Below are 20,137 nucleotides of genomic sequence, written 5' to 3'. Positions count from 1 at the left end.
CATACATCAGGTCTCTCCTCTAGAACAGCCAAGGGGATAAATTAATTATGCATCGAGTGGACAGAGCAATACAGTTTTTATTCCATTATAGTCTGAGAATTCTAAAATTGGACAGTTGGGTGGGTGGCTGAAATGTAATAAGCCGGCTGCTTGATGTATTACTGCAAGTCTCTAGCTCACCAAGTCTCACAGCAAAGCAAACAGTCTTTTGTAGATGGTCATCTGTGTAAACTAATATGTCTCATCAGTCCTCAGATCCAGGAACATGGTGTGAATGTTATGGCAGCTGCATGGTGGTCATGTAGGCTACAGTTCATCCACATGGACTTGATCCATGTCTCCCCTGCCTAAGAACCCATTCAATATATTAATAATACAATCTCAAGCTGCTGCCAACACCATCTGAAGAGTATCTGTGGGCTGTAGAGAGTTAGTGAAGGGCTCTCAGGTAGGTGAGGAGGGAGTAGACACTTACTTGAGCACATGGGTGGAGCCGTTGATCTGTGTGGCCGAGCAGGGGGGCCCCGGCCCCAGTATGGATGGCCGCCTGGCGCTGTAACGCTTTCTCCCACAGCAGAGGATGATGAGGAAGGCACGGCGGAAGGACTTGTTCAGGAAGGCATAGAGAATGGGATTAAGCATGGAGTTAATGTAGCCCAGCCACAGGCATGCTGCCCACAGCTGGTCCGGCACTGTGTAGTTTATAAAGGGGTCCACCACGTTGGTGATAAAAAAAGGGGCCCAGCACAGGCAGAAACAGCCCATGATGATGCACAGAGTCTTGGCYGCCTTGGTCTCTGTACGCATGCGGTGGTTGCGCTGGTGGTCGGCGCTGTCTGCCGAGGCGGCCCCCGCCCGTTGCAGCATACTGATTTGGCGTGCGTGCTCCCGTGCAGTCACATAGATGCGCTGGTAGGCCAGCACCATCAACCCCAGTGGGATGTAGAAGGCCACCACGGAACACGTCAGAGCGTACGGCTTGTTGACCATGAAGACACACGCCGTCGAGTTGGCCACGTCACCGCTGAATTTCCGTTCCTCTATCTACCAAGGGGTTGAGATGTGGTAACACCACCACAACCACAGAGACACACACACACACACACAGAGGCACACAGACACACACAGAGGCACACAGACACACACACGCACAGAAACACATCACAGAAGAAGAAAAAAACACATGGTTAATGTGTCAGTTCATGAAATATTAGTTTCACGGACACAGAACAGTAATCATTCAGAGAATAAGTATATGACAGGGCAAGTTGATATGAATCAGGTCAATACAGTTCAGTGAAAAATGTTGTCAATTAATTATGTCTATGGTAAGAGGACTGAGCTTGTCAGGGTTTTCTACCATTTACAATRGAGTCCTGTAGGCTCCTGTTCATCAAGAAGATTTTCTAAACCCTTAAACGTATCTAGGAGAGCAATGATGAATGGTGCACAAACCAAACTTCCATCAATGCTATTTCCTGAAAGTAGCGACTAGGTCCAGAGTGGGGAAGATGAGGGCTTTGAAACAGATCATTAATCACTGTCCTCCACCGGCACCCTGCCAGAACCTCTGGCCACCTCAGGTCATACCTGTCTCTACTCTTGAGGAAATAAATTACACTAGTCTACGATTGACAGGTATGCGCACTGCATATATACAGTACGCACTGCGTATGACTGCCCTGCTAATGTGCCGTGCTGGATCTTGTAAACTATTGAAAGYAGACYCCTAACTGATCCAAATGTTTCACTAATCAAACATGTATTCATATCACTGCGCTTTTGAACGATTATTCAAATAGGTGTTTGGCAGAAAATCGAATTCTCTATTTATTGTTTAATTATTCAAGCCTCCCTTTGTTATTTCATTTCAAAATAAAATGCTTGTTTGTRTTTAAAGGAATACTCAGCGATATGACGTAGAGGGCAGAAAGTAATCATAGTGTGTCAATTTCCACAACAACTAAGAGCGTTGAAGCGTGAGGCTCAACTCTTCTGTTGTTTTGGTTCCCTGGCTCGTACACATGCGCAGATACTGTGTGTGACTGTGTGGGAGCGAAGTCTTGCATCTCACTCATCTCAATATCTGAGGTGCTGCTCGTGGCAATGTCATTTCGCTGAGTCCCTCTATCAAAGGCTTGAATGACTCGTATGACATGAATGAACGATTGATTGATTATATTGAATTAGGCTAAGTTACGTTAAGACAGGACACGCCCTCAGCTCGATGGTGAATAGAATATTTAAGACTACTACGTGAGTCAAGAGCAAATAAATACACTTGATTTAGGCTACATTATTGCATGCTACAGTTTTTTTATMWYTTTGGTGCAATGTTCACAACTGTGTGGTACATGTTCACAATTATGTGGTACATGTTCAAAACTGTGTGGTACATGTTCACAACTATGGTACATGTCACAACTATGTGTACATTTCACAACTATTGTATATGTTCACACTATTTGGTCATAACTGTGTGGTACATGTTCACAACTATGTGGTCATAACTAGGTGGTACATGTTCAAACTATGGTGTACATGTTCACAACAGTTATATGTTCACAACTATTTGGTCATAACTGTGTGGTACATGTTCACAACTATGTGGTCATAACTAGGTACATGTTCACAACTATGTTAATAACTAGTGTACATGTTCACACTGTGTGGTACATGTTCACAAACTACTTGTGGTCATAACGTGTGACAGTTCACAAACTATTGGTCATACCTAGGTGGATCATGTTCACAACTGTGTGTACAGTTCACAAATGTGTTACATCGTTCACAACCATGTGGTACATGTTCACAACCATGTGGTACATGTTTACAACCATGTGGTACATGTTCACAACTATGTTGTACATTTTCACAACTATGTGGCACATTTTCACAACTCTTAGTGCACAACTCAAAACAAATCATCCAAGGGACAGTTGTGAAAACTCTAAGCACATTAAATCWAATTTTATTTGTCACATGCACCGAATACAACAGATGTAGAACTTACAGTGAAATGCTTACTTTCAAGCCCTTAATCAACAATGCAGTTTTAAGAAAAATAACAGTTAAAAAATATTTACTAAATAACATTTACTAAATAACATTTAAAAAATTAGTTACACAATAAAATAACAATAACTAAGGCTACGGAGTTCCAGTACCCAGTCAATGTGCAGGGGTACGGTTGGTCGAAGTAATTGAGGTAATATGTCCATGTAGGTAGGGGTAAAGTGACGATGCATAGATAATAAACAGAGTAGCAGCAGCGTAAAAGGGAAATCATACAAAATCACTTCTTCAGCAAGATTAATCAGTGTTTCATCTGGAAAGACATATTTCACATTGCAATACATGTTCATATAAAGTAACTGCCTCTTACAATGCAACGCTTACATTACTTTGATATGATTCTCTTCTCTTTTGTTAACAATCTCTTAGATGTAAAGTCCCCTGTTTAGGGGATCTGCGTGGTTCTGGTACTGGTTCTAACCAACAATTCTGCTTATAAATCGATCTGTGGACACCCTAGATCGAAATATACATATTTGTTGTGCCTATGTGACGTAGGATTTGAAATCTGAAACCACTTGAAGCTGGGATGTCCCTCCGACCATTTAATCTGCTCTGACTGTCTATCACCTCCTGGCTCAACCCTACATCACAACCACAAACAAAGCGCATGCCTGCAATAGTTACATCGYAGTGCATCAGGGGACAATGGTTTCATCCCTATAGTACATTCAGAGATTRATTTATAGCAATTTTAAAAAGAATATGAATCTATTTTTAAACAAAAAACACTATCTGTTTGTCATAGATGGACAAGATTAATATAAAATGAGGAAGCCAAGCTAAAGCTCCTTGAGACGTTCACAGCGATGGGGGAAGACGTTTTGATGAAGAGTATTTTTACAGTTTTAAGGAAGGTGACATCTTATAGTTAGTTGTTTTATAATTGTATTATAGTATACATTACCGGTCAAAAGTTTTAGAACTGTCACGTTCTGACCTTAGTTTCTTTTTATGTCTTTGTGTTAGGTTGGTCAGGGCGTGAGTTGGGGTGGGTAGTCTATGTTCTGTTTTCTATATTGTTGTATTTCTATGTCTGGCCTGATATGGTTCTCAGTCAGAGGCAGCTGTTGATCGTTGTCTCTGATTGATTGAGAATCATATTTAGGTAGCCTGTTTTCCCCATTTTGGTTGTGGGTGGTTGTTTCCTGTGTCTGCACCATACGGGACTKTTTCGATTTTCGTTTGTTCATTCACTTTGTTATTTTGTATTTTTGTAGTGTTCAGTTTTTATATTAAAATGGACACTTACCACGCTGCGTTTTGGTCCTCTCCTTCCACCAACGAAAGCCGTTACAAGAACACCTACTCATTCAAGGGTTTCTTTTTTCTTTTTACTATTTTCTACATTGTAGAATAATAGTGAAGACRTCTATGAAATAAAACTATGAAATAACACATGTGGAATCATGTAGTAACCAAAAAAAGTGTTATACATATCCAAATATATTTGTGCCGATTTGAGATTCTTGCAAATAACCACCCCTTTTGCCCTTGATGACAGCTTTGCACCACTCTTGCATTCTCTCAAGCTTCATGAGGATACAGTAGTCAACTGGAATGCATTTCAATATAACAGGCCTTCTAAAATTCTAAAAAGTTAATTTGTGGAATTTCTTTCCATCTAAATGCGTTTGAGCCAATCAGTTGTGTTGTGACAAGGTAGGGGTGGTATACAGAAGATAGCCCTATTTGGTAAAAGACCAAGTTATATTATGGCAGAGAACAGTCAATAGGCAAAGAGAAACGACAGTCCATCATTACTTTAAGACATGAAGGTCAGTCAATACAGAACATGTCAAGATATGAAAGTTTCTTCAAGTGCAGTCGCAAAAACCATCAGCTATGATGAACTGGCTCTCTCTGGGGACTGCCGCAGGAAAGGAAAGACCCAGAGTTACTTCTGCTGTAGGAGGACAAGTTCATTAGAGTTACCAGCCTCAAATTGCAGCCCAACTAAATGCTTCACATTCTTAACAAGATAAAGAACACATATCAACATCACTGTTCAGAGGAGACTGTGTGAATCAGGCTGCAAATAAACCACCTACTAAAGGACACCAATAAGAGAGAAGAAGACTTGCTTGGGCCAAGCAACACGAGCAATGGACATTAGACCAGTGGAAATCTGTCCTTTGGTCTGGAGTCCAAATTGGAGACTTTTAGTCTCAACCTCCGTGTCTTTGTGAGACTCGTGTGTGTGATACGGATGATTCTCCGCATGTGTATATGGTGTGGGCGCTGCTTTCTGGTGACACTGTTCTGTGATTTATTTAGAATTCAAGGCACACTAAAATCAGCATGGCTACACAGCATTCTGCAGCCTTACGCCATCCCATCTGCTTGGGCTCAGTGGGACTATCCTCTTGTTTTTCAACAGGCAATGTCCCAACACACCTTCAGGTGTGTAGGGGCTATTTTACCAAGAAGGAGAGTGATCGGAGTGACGCCCTTCAAGTCCTTCAAGACTGTTGGAAAAGCATTCCCGGTTGCTTGGTTGAGAGAATACCCAAGAGTGTGCAAAGCTGTCATCAAGGCAAAGGGTGGTTATTTGAAGAATCTCAAATCCCAAATATATTTGGATATGTATAAACTTTCTTTGGTTACTACATGATTCCACATGTGTTATTTCACTTTTGACTGGTAGTGTATTTAGAAATAATTGAAGTAATTTCAAGACATATTCATACTGTTTTGTAGAATAAAAAATATTTGTATCATAATTGTACTGTGCACTTGAGCTTGTGTCCTCAAAATGACTACACCTCCAGCAATTTATAAACTATTTTTACCAGAAAGGTGATATTTTAACCTTTCTTTGAGTATGCAGGCATTACTAGTGCATATACTAGTGATAAATAATTACTTTTGATGAATTGCATAGATTACATTTTAGATTACATGTAGTTACATTTTAGAGGTTTTAAATACATTTTACAATTGTGTCCTGTAATACTTAATTTAAAGTGAGACGCCTTCGGTCATTTATAACACATCCATAAATCTCTTATGGATGTGTCGAACTGCCTTGATAAAGTACAATTTGAATTTGTGTTTTTTACATGATAAAAGCAGAGACACAGAGCTACAAAATGGCTATAAGACATAAACTGCATTTGAGGAACAATGGGAAAGTAATTATACTTTGAAAGTTGATGAACAAGTAACCTCACTTTTGAGAAAATGGCCTTTCCCGTTTTGGTACCTACTGGAGAGCTTTCTTTGTCTACACCCATTCAGCATCGTTCACACCCTTCTTAAGCTTAGTCCCACCCATGTCTTTAAGGTTTGATCCTAGCATTCTGCCCTAACAGTGCTCAATCACCGAAGCTAACTGGCTAGAGTTGGCTAGCTTCCTAGCTACTTCCAGACACAAATGAACAACAGCACTCATCTGAGCCATTTTCCTCGCCCTAGCAGAGCTGTAGGCTGTTTTTATGTTATCTAGAGCGTTGGTGACTGCAACTGTGCTGCTTGGAAACAATTTGCTATTTTTTGCCAACATTTACTGCACACCGGCATATTACAACGCGTGTTGAGCGTTCTTAATTTTGTCTGTAATTCTGCGCAATATTACCAGCTACAGTACGTCTATCAACATTTCTATTGAAATGGTTACTTGCATAGGAGTCTTTTGTTAAACATGTAGCTAGCTAGCTAAACAGTGAACCATAATCCCAACTTAATGACGTTACTACCTGCATGAATCTGCAGGTAGCTAACCAACCAGGTTCAATGTTAGGCTAGCAAAGAAAATGGCTTTGAATACGAATAATAAGATCATACATGTAACATTAGCTGGCGAGCCAGCAAGCTAACGTTAGCTAGATCTACAACGCAATATATATTTAAAAAAAGCTGCATTAGAAAGTATTACCAATACATACTGACCAGCTTAAATAGACAGAAGCGTGCTATACCGCACCAATCCAAACTCATCTCTCGGCATGTCCAGCGCATTCATTATCTCAGCCAATCATGGTAGCGCAAAGGTTTATCTGTGGCTAAACAACTAGGCTCGTAATTTAACATTTTTATTTGTATTTACAGATGGCATACAAGTTTGTTATTAAGGCACATGAAAGTTCACGTTCCAGAAGGCATTTCTGTCCAAAAACTATATTTTGATAATATTTTAAAAAAGTTTAAGTTCAAGGGCTTCCTGTGAAGTAGTGACCGCGCAACATACGCCTAGTTTTCCTGAAACGAGTCACATATGACAGTGTACTTACTATAAGGCAGACACCTTTCGTCATTCATAACATACATAAAGGATTAATGATGTAAACACAAATATTAACACTAAAAACGCTAATAACAATAAACATTAAAGACATGTTTTAAAACATATATTTCCTTTAATTAATTATTATTTTTTTACTAACATTAAGTTTAAAAAAGTCCAGCAATGCAATTACATTGAACATTACACAGGACTGTGAATTGTGTAGCTTGTCCCTGAGCTGGCAGACGAATGGTTCTTGTCTGTCTTGGTTGGTTCTAACCTTAAAAGTAACAACAAGAAAGTTAGCCAGTCTGTTAGGAAATGCCTTGTCACACCATCTGGATAAGGGCATTTCTGTGCTGTGCCAGAAACTCTAAATGGGGAGATGGGAAACTCCATTCGATTCGTATTATTATATTCCTCTTTCATTTAAAAATCTCATTGAAATGACTATGATATGTGGTCATCTAAATTTATTTTTATGTAGCGAGTCTGCTAGCTAGCTACATTTCAGATAGCTAGTAATTTGCTGTGAAGTCACGGAAATTATTTGTAATAACGACTGTGGTAGCTTAACCTAAGTCAACACTTTACAACAAACAAATTTCAATTACAATAAATAAAGGTTAACTTACTGTTTTTTGCTGTCCGGTTGCGCAGCACAATCCTGGCTTTTGATTTGGAACGCATCACATGAGCAGCGTCTCGTCAGCAACACTAAAAAAGTCATTCTGGGTCAGGAATTTCGGAAACTTTCTAAAAATAAAGTCCCCAAGCAATAGTGTAAAAGTGTCAACAACCTGTATGATAAATGAAAAATAATTCTCTAAATATTACACTATATAGATATTTATATTTTCATATGTAAGTGACCTTTGCATTAAATTAGGGTTTAAAGCATGCTACAAGGTCATAAAATGCCCCCAATGTGAATTACTGTATTTGGAAATACATATTGGCTTATGAGCAAAAACTATTCTGGGTGCCGCAATACAACCATTGTAGGGAATATCTCAGTAGTCAGTAGAATGTATATATGGGTGTCATTTCATGGCTCTGAATAATATGGAGTGTTGCTGAACTTTCACTCAAATTCAAATCATTGTATATGAATACTATATATCACCACATGTCCTCTTACTGTGCTACAGAAAAACCTCTAACCAAACAACATTGAGAGCATGTGCACTGAATTAAACGGCAACACTACACTAAACAGACTTCAAAAGTGTCCCTGATGTGGTTTAAGTATTGTTGTGAAAATGGAAAATCTTTATGAACCCTTTTATAAAGCATGTCATATGGTTACAGATAATTTGTAAACACATTTATGTAGTGTCTATGAAGGTTTTATGAAACGTTTATAAAGCCTTCATAATCTGCTCGTCATTTAAAGCCGACCAATTTAGATGTATGTTGTTTATCTACTGTGTCTGTGTTGTTTCTGTTTTTAAAATATTCATCCCATTCCCCAGTTCATGATTATGATAGACATAGACAGGGTTACCCCATCTCTACCATACTTTTTCATTACATCACTTTTCATTACATCACTCCTCTCCCCCAGTCCATTTGTTTTGGTTTGTACATTAGAGAATTTGGGTCTGACATTTCGATGCAGACCCTCTATTGTTTCATTTGAGCATCATCAATCACACAGTATCAGTTCAGCCAACTGCCATTTCATTGAAGCTTTCAGCTTCGCAGAGCCATTGTTTTCCAATATGAGCAGCAGCGGGAGGTGGGCTTTACTGCTTCACCCATTGTTTTCCATATGAGCAAACAGCAAGGAGGTGGGGCTTTACTGCTTCACCAATTGTTTTCAATGAGCAACAGCGGGAGGTGGGCTTAACTGCTTTCAGCCATTGTTTTCATATGAGCAGCAGCGGGAGGTTGGCGTTTACTGCTTCAACATTGTTTTCATGAAATATGAGCAGCAGTTGAAGGTGGGCTTTACTGCTTCAATCATTGTATTTCATATGAGCAACAGCAGGAGGTGGGCTTCTTACTGCTACAACCATTGTTTTCATATGAGCAACAGCGGAGGTGGCCTTATTGCTTACACACCATAATGTGGGTTGTCATATGAGCATAGCAGCAACAGGATGGTGGCCTTTTACTGCTTCAACCTTTGTTTTTCATATGAAGCAGCAGTTGGAGGTGGGCTTTACTGCTTCAACCATTGTTTTTCATATGAGCAGGCAGTCGGAGGTGGCTTATTGCTACAGAACCATGTTTTTTCATATGAGGAAAGGGCGGAGCGTGTGGTGAGATGCCTTTATTGCTACAACCATTGTTTTCATATGAGCAGCAGCAGGTGGAGCGTTTACTGCTTCAACCATTGTTTTCATATGAGCAGCAGTTGGAGGTGTGGGCTTTATCTGCTTCAACCATTGTTTTCATATGAGGCAGCAGTTGTGAGGGGCTTAATTGCTACAGACATATGCTTTTCATATGAGCAGGCGTTGGTAGGTGGCCTTTACTGCTTACAACCAGTGTTTTTCATATGAGCAGCAGAGGGAAGTGGGGCTTTACTGCTTCAACAATTGTTTTTCAATATGAAGCAGCAGTTGGAGGGTGGCTTATTGCTCACAACCATTGTTTTCATATGAGCAGCAGTTGGAGGGTGGCCTTATTGCTACCAACATTGTTTCATATGAGAGCAGTTGGAGGTGGCCTTCATTGCTACAACAACATTGTTTTCATATGAGCAACAGTTGAGGTGGCCTTAATGCTAAAACCATTGTTTTCATATGAGCACAGTTGGAGGTGGGCTTTACTGCTTCAACCATTGTTTTCATATGAGCAGCAGGCAAGAGGTGGGCTTTACTGCTTCAAACCAGTGTTTCATATGAGCGCAGCGAGGCGGGAATGGGCTTTATATGCTTCACCATTTTTTCATATTGAGCAAGCAGTTGGAGGTGGCCTTATTGGCCTACAAACCATTGTTTTCATATGAGGCAACAGTTGGAGGTGGCCTTATCTGCTACAACCATTGTTTTCATATGAGGCAAGCAGTGGGAGTGGGCTTTACTGCTTCAACCATTGTTTCTATATGAGCAGCAGTTGGAAGGTGGGTTTAACTGCTTCAACCATTGTTTTCATATGAGCAGCAGTTGGAGGTGGGCTTTACTGCTTCAGTATCATATCCTAGACACAGATTCAATCTCAGTCTGCTGGGAGGTGATCCTCTGAAACACGTAGCATGTGCCCTATAGCACATGGAACAGATCTATACTAAAACCCTTTTGGTTGTGTGAAGGTGTCATTGACATCATATGGAATTAGTTACAATATAGGTAGCACAGTCAAAACAACACGTTTAATTTTACCTTGTTTTACTGCATGGTGTGTCAAATATTCGCAGTGTACACACACATAAAGACAGAAAACAGTTTTAACTCACCAAATGGTCTATTCCAATACTGTTCCATCCTTGCATAATGGGTAGGAAGGATATAAAGGTGGGGATTACCCAGCATCCTCCTAACATTAGAGCCACTCTCAGTGAAGTCATCTTCTTCCTGTAGACCAGCGGCTGGCAGCAGATGGCATAGTACCTAGAGAAGAAGAGAAAACACTTCTAAGGAAGATTCCATAGAGGAAATAGATATGATTATATTTAATGCAAGCTTTTCTTTCAGCGGACAAAATCAGGGTCAACAAGTGTATCTTGCACGTGAAATTGACACCTTGTTAAAACCACATGATCCTTGTGAGAAACACAGATAAAAGTTATATTTGTGATCTCAAAGGGTTTGATGTTGCTATCAGATCTTTTTAAAGCTGTGTTTATCATGTTCAGAGCGTAGCTGAGGGATTTGCTTAATCTTGGACATTTTCAACATCAAACATCTCTACCTCTTTTCTGGGAAAGTGATATTAGAGTGTACTTTTCATGATCATTAAATTATTTACAACGGGAAAAAAACTCCCTGAAATGGCGTCAGTCACAAATTGCTACTTGACTTGGCTGAACCCTCTGTCTGTGGAGCTTGAGAGGTTAATGTCCCAGAGGCCTCACTTGACTTGCTCTTCCTCTTTCAGGGACTTCAGGTTACTATGGCAACGCGAACACACAGCAACCAGGTCGAAGCTCTCATTGTCGACGGGATTGCTTTCTGAGTGGTATTTAACTGATCGTTGACGTTTGACAGTTCAATTAATTCCTATTCCACGAAACAAAAAAACCTTGATATCGATAATTTMTTGCGTACGTCGACACCATTTCACTGTGTAAAATGACACAGGCAATCCTCCACAATGGATGGGGATTAGCTGAAACATCACATGAATAGTCAACATGATCACGGCGGTGGCTGCCCGGTGGTGGGTATTGGTCCCCAGGTTGTCATGTCAGCTTTGATACACAATGGTTATAAAGTGGTAAACCTCTCCCTCTCTGCATAGCCTGGTCTCAGATCTGTTCTGTCTTGCCAACTCCTATGGTTGTTGTCAAAAGGAGAAGACTACTTTCCCTCTCTTCCAGAACGGACCTCCCTGTTGTAGTCGCTTGCCCCTGGCCTCGGTGTTACATTCCTGGAATGGGTTCATCACACCGTGATTTCTCATGGCAAGACTGGGGCTGCCTGATGTAGCACATTGCAGCCTGTATCACTGTGCCACAGCACTGCCCACTGCAGCCCATTTCAGCCTGTATCACTGTGCCACAGCTCACTGCAGCCCATTTCAGCCTGTATCACTGTGCCACAACTCACTGCAGCCCATTTCAGCCTGTATCACTGTGCCACAGCCCACTGCAGCCCATTTCAGCCTGTATCACTGTGCCACAGCTCACTGCAGCCCATTTCAGCCTGTATCACTGTGCCACAGCCCACTGCAGCCCATTGCAGCCTGTATCACTGTGCCACAGCCCACTGCAGCTTGTATCACTGTGCCACAGCACTGCCCACTGCAGCCCATTTCAGCCTGTATCACTTGTACACAGCTCCATTGCACCCTGAATCATTGACCACAGCCCATTGCACCTTGTATCACTGTACCACAGCCCATTGCACACTGTATCACTGTTACCACAGCCATTGCACCCTTATCACTGTACCACAGCCCATGCACCCTGTATCACTGTACCCACACCATTGCACCCTGTATCACTGTACCACAGCCCATGCACCCTGTTGCACTGTACCACAGCCCAATGCACCCTGTATCACTGTACCACAGCCCCCATTGCACCCTTGAATCACTGTACCACAGCCATGCAGCTGTATCACTGTACCACAGCCATTGCAGTCTGTATCACTGTACCACAGCCCATTGCACTCCTGTATCACTCGTACCACAGCCCATTTGCAGTCGGTATCACTTGTACCACAGCCCATTGCACCCTGTATCACTGTCCCACAGCCCATTGCAGTCTGTTACTGTACTCAGCCCATGCACCTGTATCACTGTACCACAGCACCACAGCCCACCATGTTTTCAAGGCACTACTATGCTTACTCTCTCTGTCACCCTTCATGACTCAGAGAGATGTTAGTGAGGGCATTTCATATTTCATTGCAGGTCAACGGAACTGGAGCCACCAACTGTTAACAACATCAATAATAAGGAGACCACCTGATCAGTCGGACTGCTGCACAAAGCTGACACATCAGAAAGAAAATAGTCCCAGGCCAGTTTACCAAGTTCAGAGAGGCATCTTCCATCAGTTTTGTACTCAGGTTTTCAGAAGACGAGGATGTCTTGTGAGCCTGCCCTGTATCGCTTGAGTAATGAGTGTATTATGGCTCTGAAACAGCATGACTTCATTAATAACATGTTTGTGAGTCTAGGTTAGATGGAGCATGGTTGTGTACTGTGCTGCTTCTTGTCTCACCTAGCTAAAACCGATTCTGTCTGTCAGAAGGCCAGAAGCACAGCAGCCGTGTGGTTTGTTGACACCAGGCCAACCTTCTACATCTGTTCACCTGGCTTATTAAGCTAACTTTGGCCACCAATAGCTACTTAAAGGACGTACAACAGAACCTCAATGGAAAACAGATGGATCAACAAACCAGGTACTTCAATTCCATGTGATCCAGAATTCTGTTGTTCGTAATTCGGATTTAATAATTTTAACAATCCATCATTCATTTGAAATGTTCCTTCTGGTCTTACGCTGGAAAAGGCCCACTGGACAAAAACTGGCTGAATCAACGTTATTTAGACATMATTTCAACCCCCAAAATCTATGTGATGATGTTGAATTAACTGAATGGATTTGCAAAAAGTCMTCAACGTAAGGACATTTAGTATTTTTTTCACCCAACTTTTAACCTGAATTCACAACTCAACCAAATGTAAATCAAAACTAGACGTTGAACTKACGTCTGCGCCCAGTGGGGGGGCCTTATAGGAACTTGTGTAAAACTCAATTCCAAGGTCTGCTGGCACCGCACAAATGTACATTACGGAGAAATTAACCTGAAGGCAAATGAAAAGCAGACATCTGTGCTGTAAGAGCAGAGACCAAAACGTTAACTACGAACACTTTATTTCAACCCTGTTCTATGAGAAACAGATTTTCCATTCAGGGTCACTGCGCATTCTTTCCCTTTTTAAATACACCACTCTTAGCTTGTAACGCTCGTCCTCCTCCTCGTCTGAGGATGAGCAAGGATCGGACCAATATGCAGCGTAGGTTGAATCCATCATAATTTTAATAATAATAACGAAGACGAAAATACACTTGAACAAACTACAAAATAATAAACGATGTTAACAGACCTGAACATGAGAACACATAAAACAATGAACGCACGAACAGGAACAAACGAACGAACGAAACGAAACAGTACCGTGAGGTGAACAAACACAGTCACAGCAAACAATCACCCACAAACAAACARTGAGAACAGCATACCTTAATATGGTTCTCAATCAGAGGAAACGTAAAACACCTGCCCCTAATTGAGAACCATATCAGGCTAATACATTGAACCCAACATAGAAACACATAACATAGAATGCCCACCCCAACTCACGCCCTGACCATACTAAACAAAGACAAAATAAAGGAAATAAGGTCAGGAACGTGACAGCTAAACAGTACTGTTCATCTTGCCTTTCTATTGATCTGGTACAGAGATACAGTATTTACTGGACGACCGCTCCATTAAGAACACACATTAGTCTTTCTACACTTAGATAAAAAGGTGCTATCTAGAAAAAAAAGAGTTCTACCTGGAACCAAAAAGGGTTCCCCTTTGGGGACAGCCAAAGAACCCTTTTGGAACCTTTTTTCTAGGAGTGTAGCATTCACTGTAGATATTTTGAATCCTTTTAGTTGGTATTCCCTCACAGACAAATGAATGGCTGTATGTCCTGAAGCTTTTCTCTTTCTTCTCTTGGCCAATGTCAAGGCCTTACTGTCACAGTAATATGTGGTACTAGAAAGACTACGTATCGATAATAAAGTACAAGGTATATTGTTTTTTTAGGAGGAACGATACAATTTGCATATTCAAAAAGTAATGTTACACGGCCAATCTCTGAAAAATRACTGTGATTCTTCATCTTGTCAAAGCAACAGCGGACATGCATTTTCTGTATTAYACATTGCTCTCCATTACTCTTTTGGCATTATTGGCATTAGCACAGTATTCATGATCCCAATTCTAGCTGGAGCTGGCAATTTGAAAAAATKTAAAAGTAGCTTGTGCTGATTTACTGGCACATTGAAGCATGTTGCACACCGTCAGTGGATAGCGGTAAAACAATGACATATCTGAATTTTGCCATCTTTATGCACGATCGCCTTTGTTCTAGAAAGAGTATGGCTGTCTGAGCATGTGCAAAAACGCGAGACTAATAGTATACAGTGAAGCACAGAGAGCAGGGATGTGTGAACTGATAACATTCATCTACTATTCAACTGCAAGACCCCAAATCATTTGATGGCTCATTGAAATTCCTCTACAAAAAAACACAACAAGAAGGACGAGAAGACCATTTGGAGAACAACACAATGGCTCCAACCTACAATAAACACACCACACTTTCTAAAACACMGACGAATAGAATTTGAACATTAAAAGTTTGAGGGGCAGATTGGAAATATGAGATGACAGAGCCATTTGGATTCAGGGCAGTTCATGTTTTACACCATTGACATAGCTAAACTTGTTTTATGCACTAACTAAGTGACTGCCCAAAGGACTGGCAGGCGAGAGACCATTTCTGTTGCATGTTTCTTCCTCATTGTAAACACTTGCAATGGTAAATGGGTTGTGAAATAGCCAAAAATGAGCCTCCTGCTAGATTCATGATTGTAATAACTGTCTGCTAGCGGTCGTAGCTTACTGGAACTTCTAGTGCCTGACGCACGCAACTATTAATCCACACACTGGAGGTGTGTAACGTACAGGAAAACGTACTTCCCTTCACTGAGCATTGAGGAACGAAACAATGAATAAATGGAACGTCTCACCATTCATTCGTAAATAATAAAATCCAATTTTCATCTTAAACACAAATGTTTTTCATATACACTCCTATCTCTAGGGAATGGTGTAGTCTCTAGGGAATGGTGTCGTCTCTAGGGAATGGTGTCGTCTCTAGGGAATGGTGTCGTCTCTAGGGAATGGTGTCGTCTAGGGAATGGTGTCGTCTCTAGGGAATGGTGTTGTCTCTAGGGAATGGTGTCGTCTCTAGGGAATGGTGTGGCTCTCCCAAAAATATGTAGAATGGGACGGCAAATTTCCATCTTCAACTAACATTAATGAAGAGCTGTCAGTGGTTTAAACTAACATTTAATTGAAGAGCTGTCAGTGGTTTACACTTAAAACACTTCTCTTCTCTGGGCTAAGGGGAGAGGTGGAGAGAGAGAAAAAAACAAGAGAGGGAGAGAGACAGAGGAAAAGGCTAAATCCTCTCTTTTTCTCTCTCCCTCTCTTTTTCTTTCTCTCTTCTCTCTCYGTCCTACTGTCTGGCCCTATGACCCCGGTAAGAACCATTATTAATGTAACATTGCTTTCATAATAATAACTGCAGGGGACGGAGTGACGCAATCCTATCTATTGGTGCATTCAGAGCTCAGCTGTCGTAATCAGGCCCCCTCTGTTGATAGAATTCACTAATACTTAGCTCAGCATGGAAAGCACGTTGAACGAACTAGCTACTCTGCAATGCAGTGGAAGTCATGCATCCTATAGTTGTGTATGGTTAGAATCCTGAAAAGCCAATTTATGCTTGATCTGGGTGTGTGGTCAGAGGCTCCATATGGAGGGTGTGACCAATTGTGGAGCCTCCGGAGGCATGCAGAGGCCAAATTGAGCTCTGTACCACATCGCCGCGTCCACACAAATGTTGTAAAAATGTGGATGGCKCTGTATAGCTTCGCATTGACATGATTGGTTGAAAGTAGGTGGGGGCGGGATGTCCTGTATAAACACAAATTCACTTCCTTGACAAATTCCTTGACAACAGCTCTGCTCAACAGGTCTGCACTGCTCCTTGAAGCACAACAAGTATGAATGCCCTGACTTCTGCTTAGGCCGTATCACCGTAAATGCTGCACGGCCAATGCAGACGTCAGATTGACCATGCAGCTATTACGCTGACATGTTATCCACCATTTCACGTAAAACCATGATTTTCCCAGYAGCTTTTTACAACACATATTAATGCATTGATTAATATATTAAAGCATATTAGTCCTGTAATTCTTTAAACGCGTTCTCTCTTCATTTCCCATTCGCTTTCATCATCAGACTCATTAATCATTTTAATGTGGTCAATAGGGATGATAATTAAAGAGGGTCTTCACTACACAGGAAACTACATCTAAATCATTTAATTTATGGCACATTGTGTCTCTCCACACTGCAGCCAGTCAGTTACTAGTGCTACTTACACACTCTGCACAAGTTTTGCTCTCCATCCACATCATTGAATAAAACTACAATTTCGTCTTTTGCAGCAAGACAAGACCAAGAACACACTGGTCTGGTGGAAGAGCTGACGCATTGGGAAACTGGAACATGTAGGGAGGTGTTCGTATGTGAGCCCAGCAGACGTATTATGTTATCATAAAGCTGGTCTCATACAGTAGCCCTCGGCATCTTGGTAAAGTCAATTACAGGAAGTGCCATCATAAATCAGTTCATTAAATAGCATGTTAAAATGTATTGATAGGTTGATAGTGTTAGTATAAATTGAATACTAAATCTCCTGACTACATGTTGACTATGTGTATCTTTCCAAGCCAGGTGTTCAGCAGCGGTGCTCACCTGTCCAAGGCTATGCAACACAGGTGTAATATGGAGGCAGTTGTCAACAGTACATCTAGAGATGTTCGGACCAGGCAGAAGGTTTCTCCATAAATCCAGTTCTGGTGGATCAGCTCGATGGCACCAAACGGCATCACCAGCACCGACACCATCAGGTCTGCAAAGGCCAGCGATACTATGAAGTAATTGGTCTTGATTTTTCTGGGGGAGAAGTGGAATGAGAAGTATCTTATTGACTATATATCTAAATATGATTGCCATTGTTCACTTGAATCATAGGTGTATCATGTGGTAGAATGTATCGTCGCTGTTGGATGAAAACCTCCTAACTCTACTTTTGCAAAAAATACAGACAGACGTAGGCTATATGAAAGCCGTAACCCCTCAATGTACTCTGAACATTTCATGACTATAGGACCAAAAACATTTATTCAAAATACTGTAGCTTTTGAAGTTTCGTAGTTGTATGTTCATTAATGGAAAAATGTGGCCTTTTTATCTATTTCCTGAAAAGTTTCTGTTTTGGAGATGAGGTTTTCATCCGATGGCGACAGTATGTTGGAGGCATACTGTGAAAAAAATATGAAATAATTCAGAACACACTGAARAGAGCATACTGTCGACTAATGGTAAATACACATAAACATACCATTGTATAGGCATGTCAGAGTCTGTACTGAGGTATGTACTAAACAACAACCATTTTTGAAGGACCTGTTACCCATGACAACACATTCATAACACATCCATGACAACACATTCACCATATTTATGGAACAGTACTGTATAAGCATTCACTGTAAACACTTTAAATCGTCACCTTGCAGTAAATATTTGTGATAAATGTATGAGACTCAGGGAGCAAAATATATGAAATAAGAAGAGGTGAGAAGGAGAGAAAAGAGAGAGAGACGAGGGAGGGAGAGAGAGAGACAGAGAGAGAGAAAGAATCAGAGAGAGAGATCGAGAGAGCGAGAGAACGAGAGAATGAGAGAATGAGAGAACGAGAATGAGAGAATCATTGATGTAGAGCCACCGGGTGAGCCTCTGGTGTGGCGGCGTCCCCCCTCGCAGTCTATTTGATATAGACCAGAGCCATGGGCCATTAATGACTAATACAACTCTGGGTGAGGCAACCGCTCAGAGCCCGCTCAGCTAAAAATAACTGACTGAGAACATCTAACGGCTGTCCAATCAAATCACGTTGTCATTTCACTAAAACATGCAATAAAAGTTGTTATACAGCTGTCTGTTAACAACATGCTTTCATGTTGAGCAGAACATATAAAACATGTTCTACTCCACTGGCTTTGACTCAAAACTGGATGGACTATCGAATGAATGGAAGATCATGTTTGCATTGATGCAAAGGAAGTAAATAAATCTGAATTTGTAAACATAAAAAGCTATACCATCTTGTCAAAGGGAGGGTATATTACTGGAAACGTTGAAGGTTTACCAGTAAACTACCAGACTGGTGGTATCTTTCAAGGATTTKATGTAATCTATCAAAATACATCTCGTGGCCCTTTTAAGTACTTCAGATTATAACAGCTATGTCAATATGTATTTGCTGTCAATGTTTTGGATTTAAACTGTTGGCAGTTGTGAAAAAAGTAAATAGTTGGACAAGTTGCAGAGTTAATTTAAAATAATCACATTGTTAAGTAGATGCTTATTTCATTAATTAGGCAAAATGTCTGTTGAACCAGTGACTGGATGAAGAGAGAGAAAGAGAGAGAGAGAGAGTAGGAGAGAGAGAGAGGAAGAGGGAGACAGAGAGCGAGATAGAAGCGAGAGGAGTAGAGAGAGAGAGAGGAGCTGACAGAGAGGAAAGTTGTTGTCTCTCTATGGAAACTGTCACTCTCTTAACTCTACATATGTCTCCCTATGGAATAACTGTCACTCTCTCTAACTCTAATATGTCTCCTATGGAATACTGTCACTCTCTTTAACTCTAACATGTTCCCTATGGAATACTGTCACTCTTCTCTAACTCTACATGTCCTCCCTATGGAATACTGTACTATCTCTAACTCTAACATGTCTCCTATGGAATACTGTCACTCTCTCTATCTCTACATGTCTCCCTATGGAATACTGTCACTATCTCTAACTCCTACATGTCTCCCTATGGAATACTGTCACTCTCTCTACTCTACATGTCCTCCCTATGGAATACTGTCACTCTCTCTAACTCTACATGTCTCCCTATGGAATACTGTCACTATCTCTAACTATACATGTCTCCCTATGGAATATGCACTCTCTCTAAACTCACAATGTCTCCCTACTGGAATACTGTCACTCTCTCTAATCCATAATTCTCCTATGGAATACTGTCACTCTCTCTACTCTACTGTCTCCCTATGGAATATGTCACTCTCTCTAATCTACATGTCTCTCTATGGAATACTGTCACTCTCTCTAACTCTACATGTTCCCTATGGAATACTGCCACTCCTCATCTAACTCTACACTGTCTCCCTATGGAATACTGTCACTTCTCTACTATACTGTCTCATATGGATACTGTACTTCTCACTCACATGTCTCCTATGGATACTGTCACTTCTCTATCCTACATGTCTCCCTATGGAATACT

General features: G+C 41.0%; 1 protein-coding gene across 1 annotated transcript in view; it reads right to left on the bottom strand.

Moving 5' to 3' along the window:
* LOC111967110 (5-hydroxytryptamine receptor 4-like) overlaps positions 1–17,730 on the bottom strand; it is a 78,865-nt gene extending 61,135 nt beyond the window's left edge. The window contains exons 1-3 of the mRNA XM_070444729.1: positions 17,533–17,730; positions 10,707–10,860; positions 476–1,044 (exon numbers count right to left, since the gene is read on the bottom strand). Of these exons, the coding sequence (XP_070300830.1) occupies positions 476–1,044; positions 10,707–10,860; positions 17,533–17,684 (875 nt within the window). The 5' untranslated portion in view covers positions 17,685–17,730. The remainder of the gene's footprint in view (positions 1–475; positions 1,045–10,706; positions 10,861–17,532) is intronic.
* Positions 17,731–20,137: the final 2,407 nt, after the last annotated feature.

The sequence above is a fragment of the Salvelinus sp. IW2-2015 genome, linkage group LG8 (assembly GCF_002910315.2).
Source record: "Salvelinus sp. IW2-2015 linkage group LG8, ASM291031v2, whole genome shotgun sequence".
In the NCBI taxonomy this organism is placed as follows: Eukaryota; Metazoa; Chordata; class Actinopteri; order Salmoniformes; family Salmonidae; genus Salvelinus; species Salvelinus sp. IW2-2015.
This window is presented reverse-complemented; position numbering and strand designations above follow the sequence as displayed.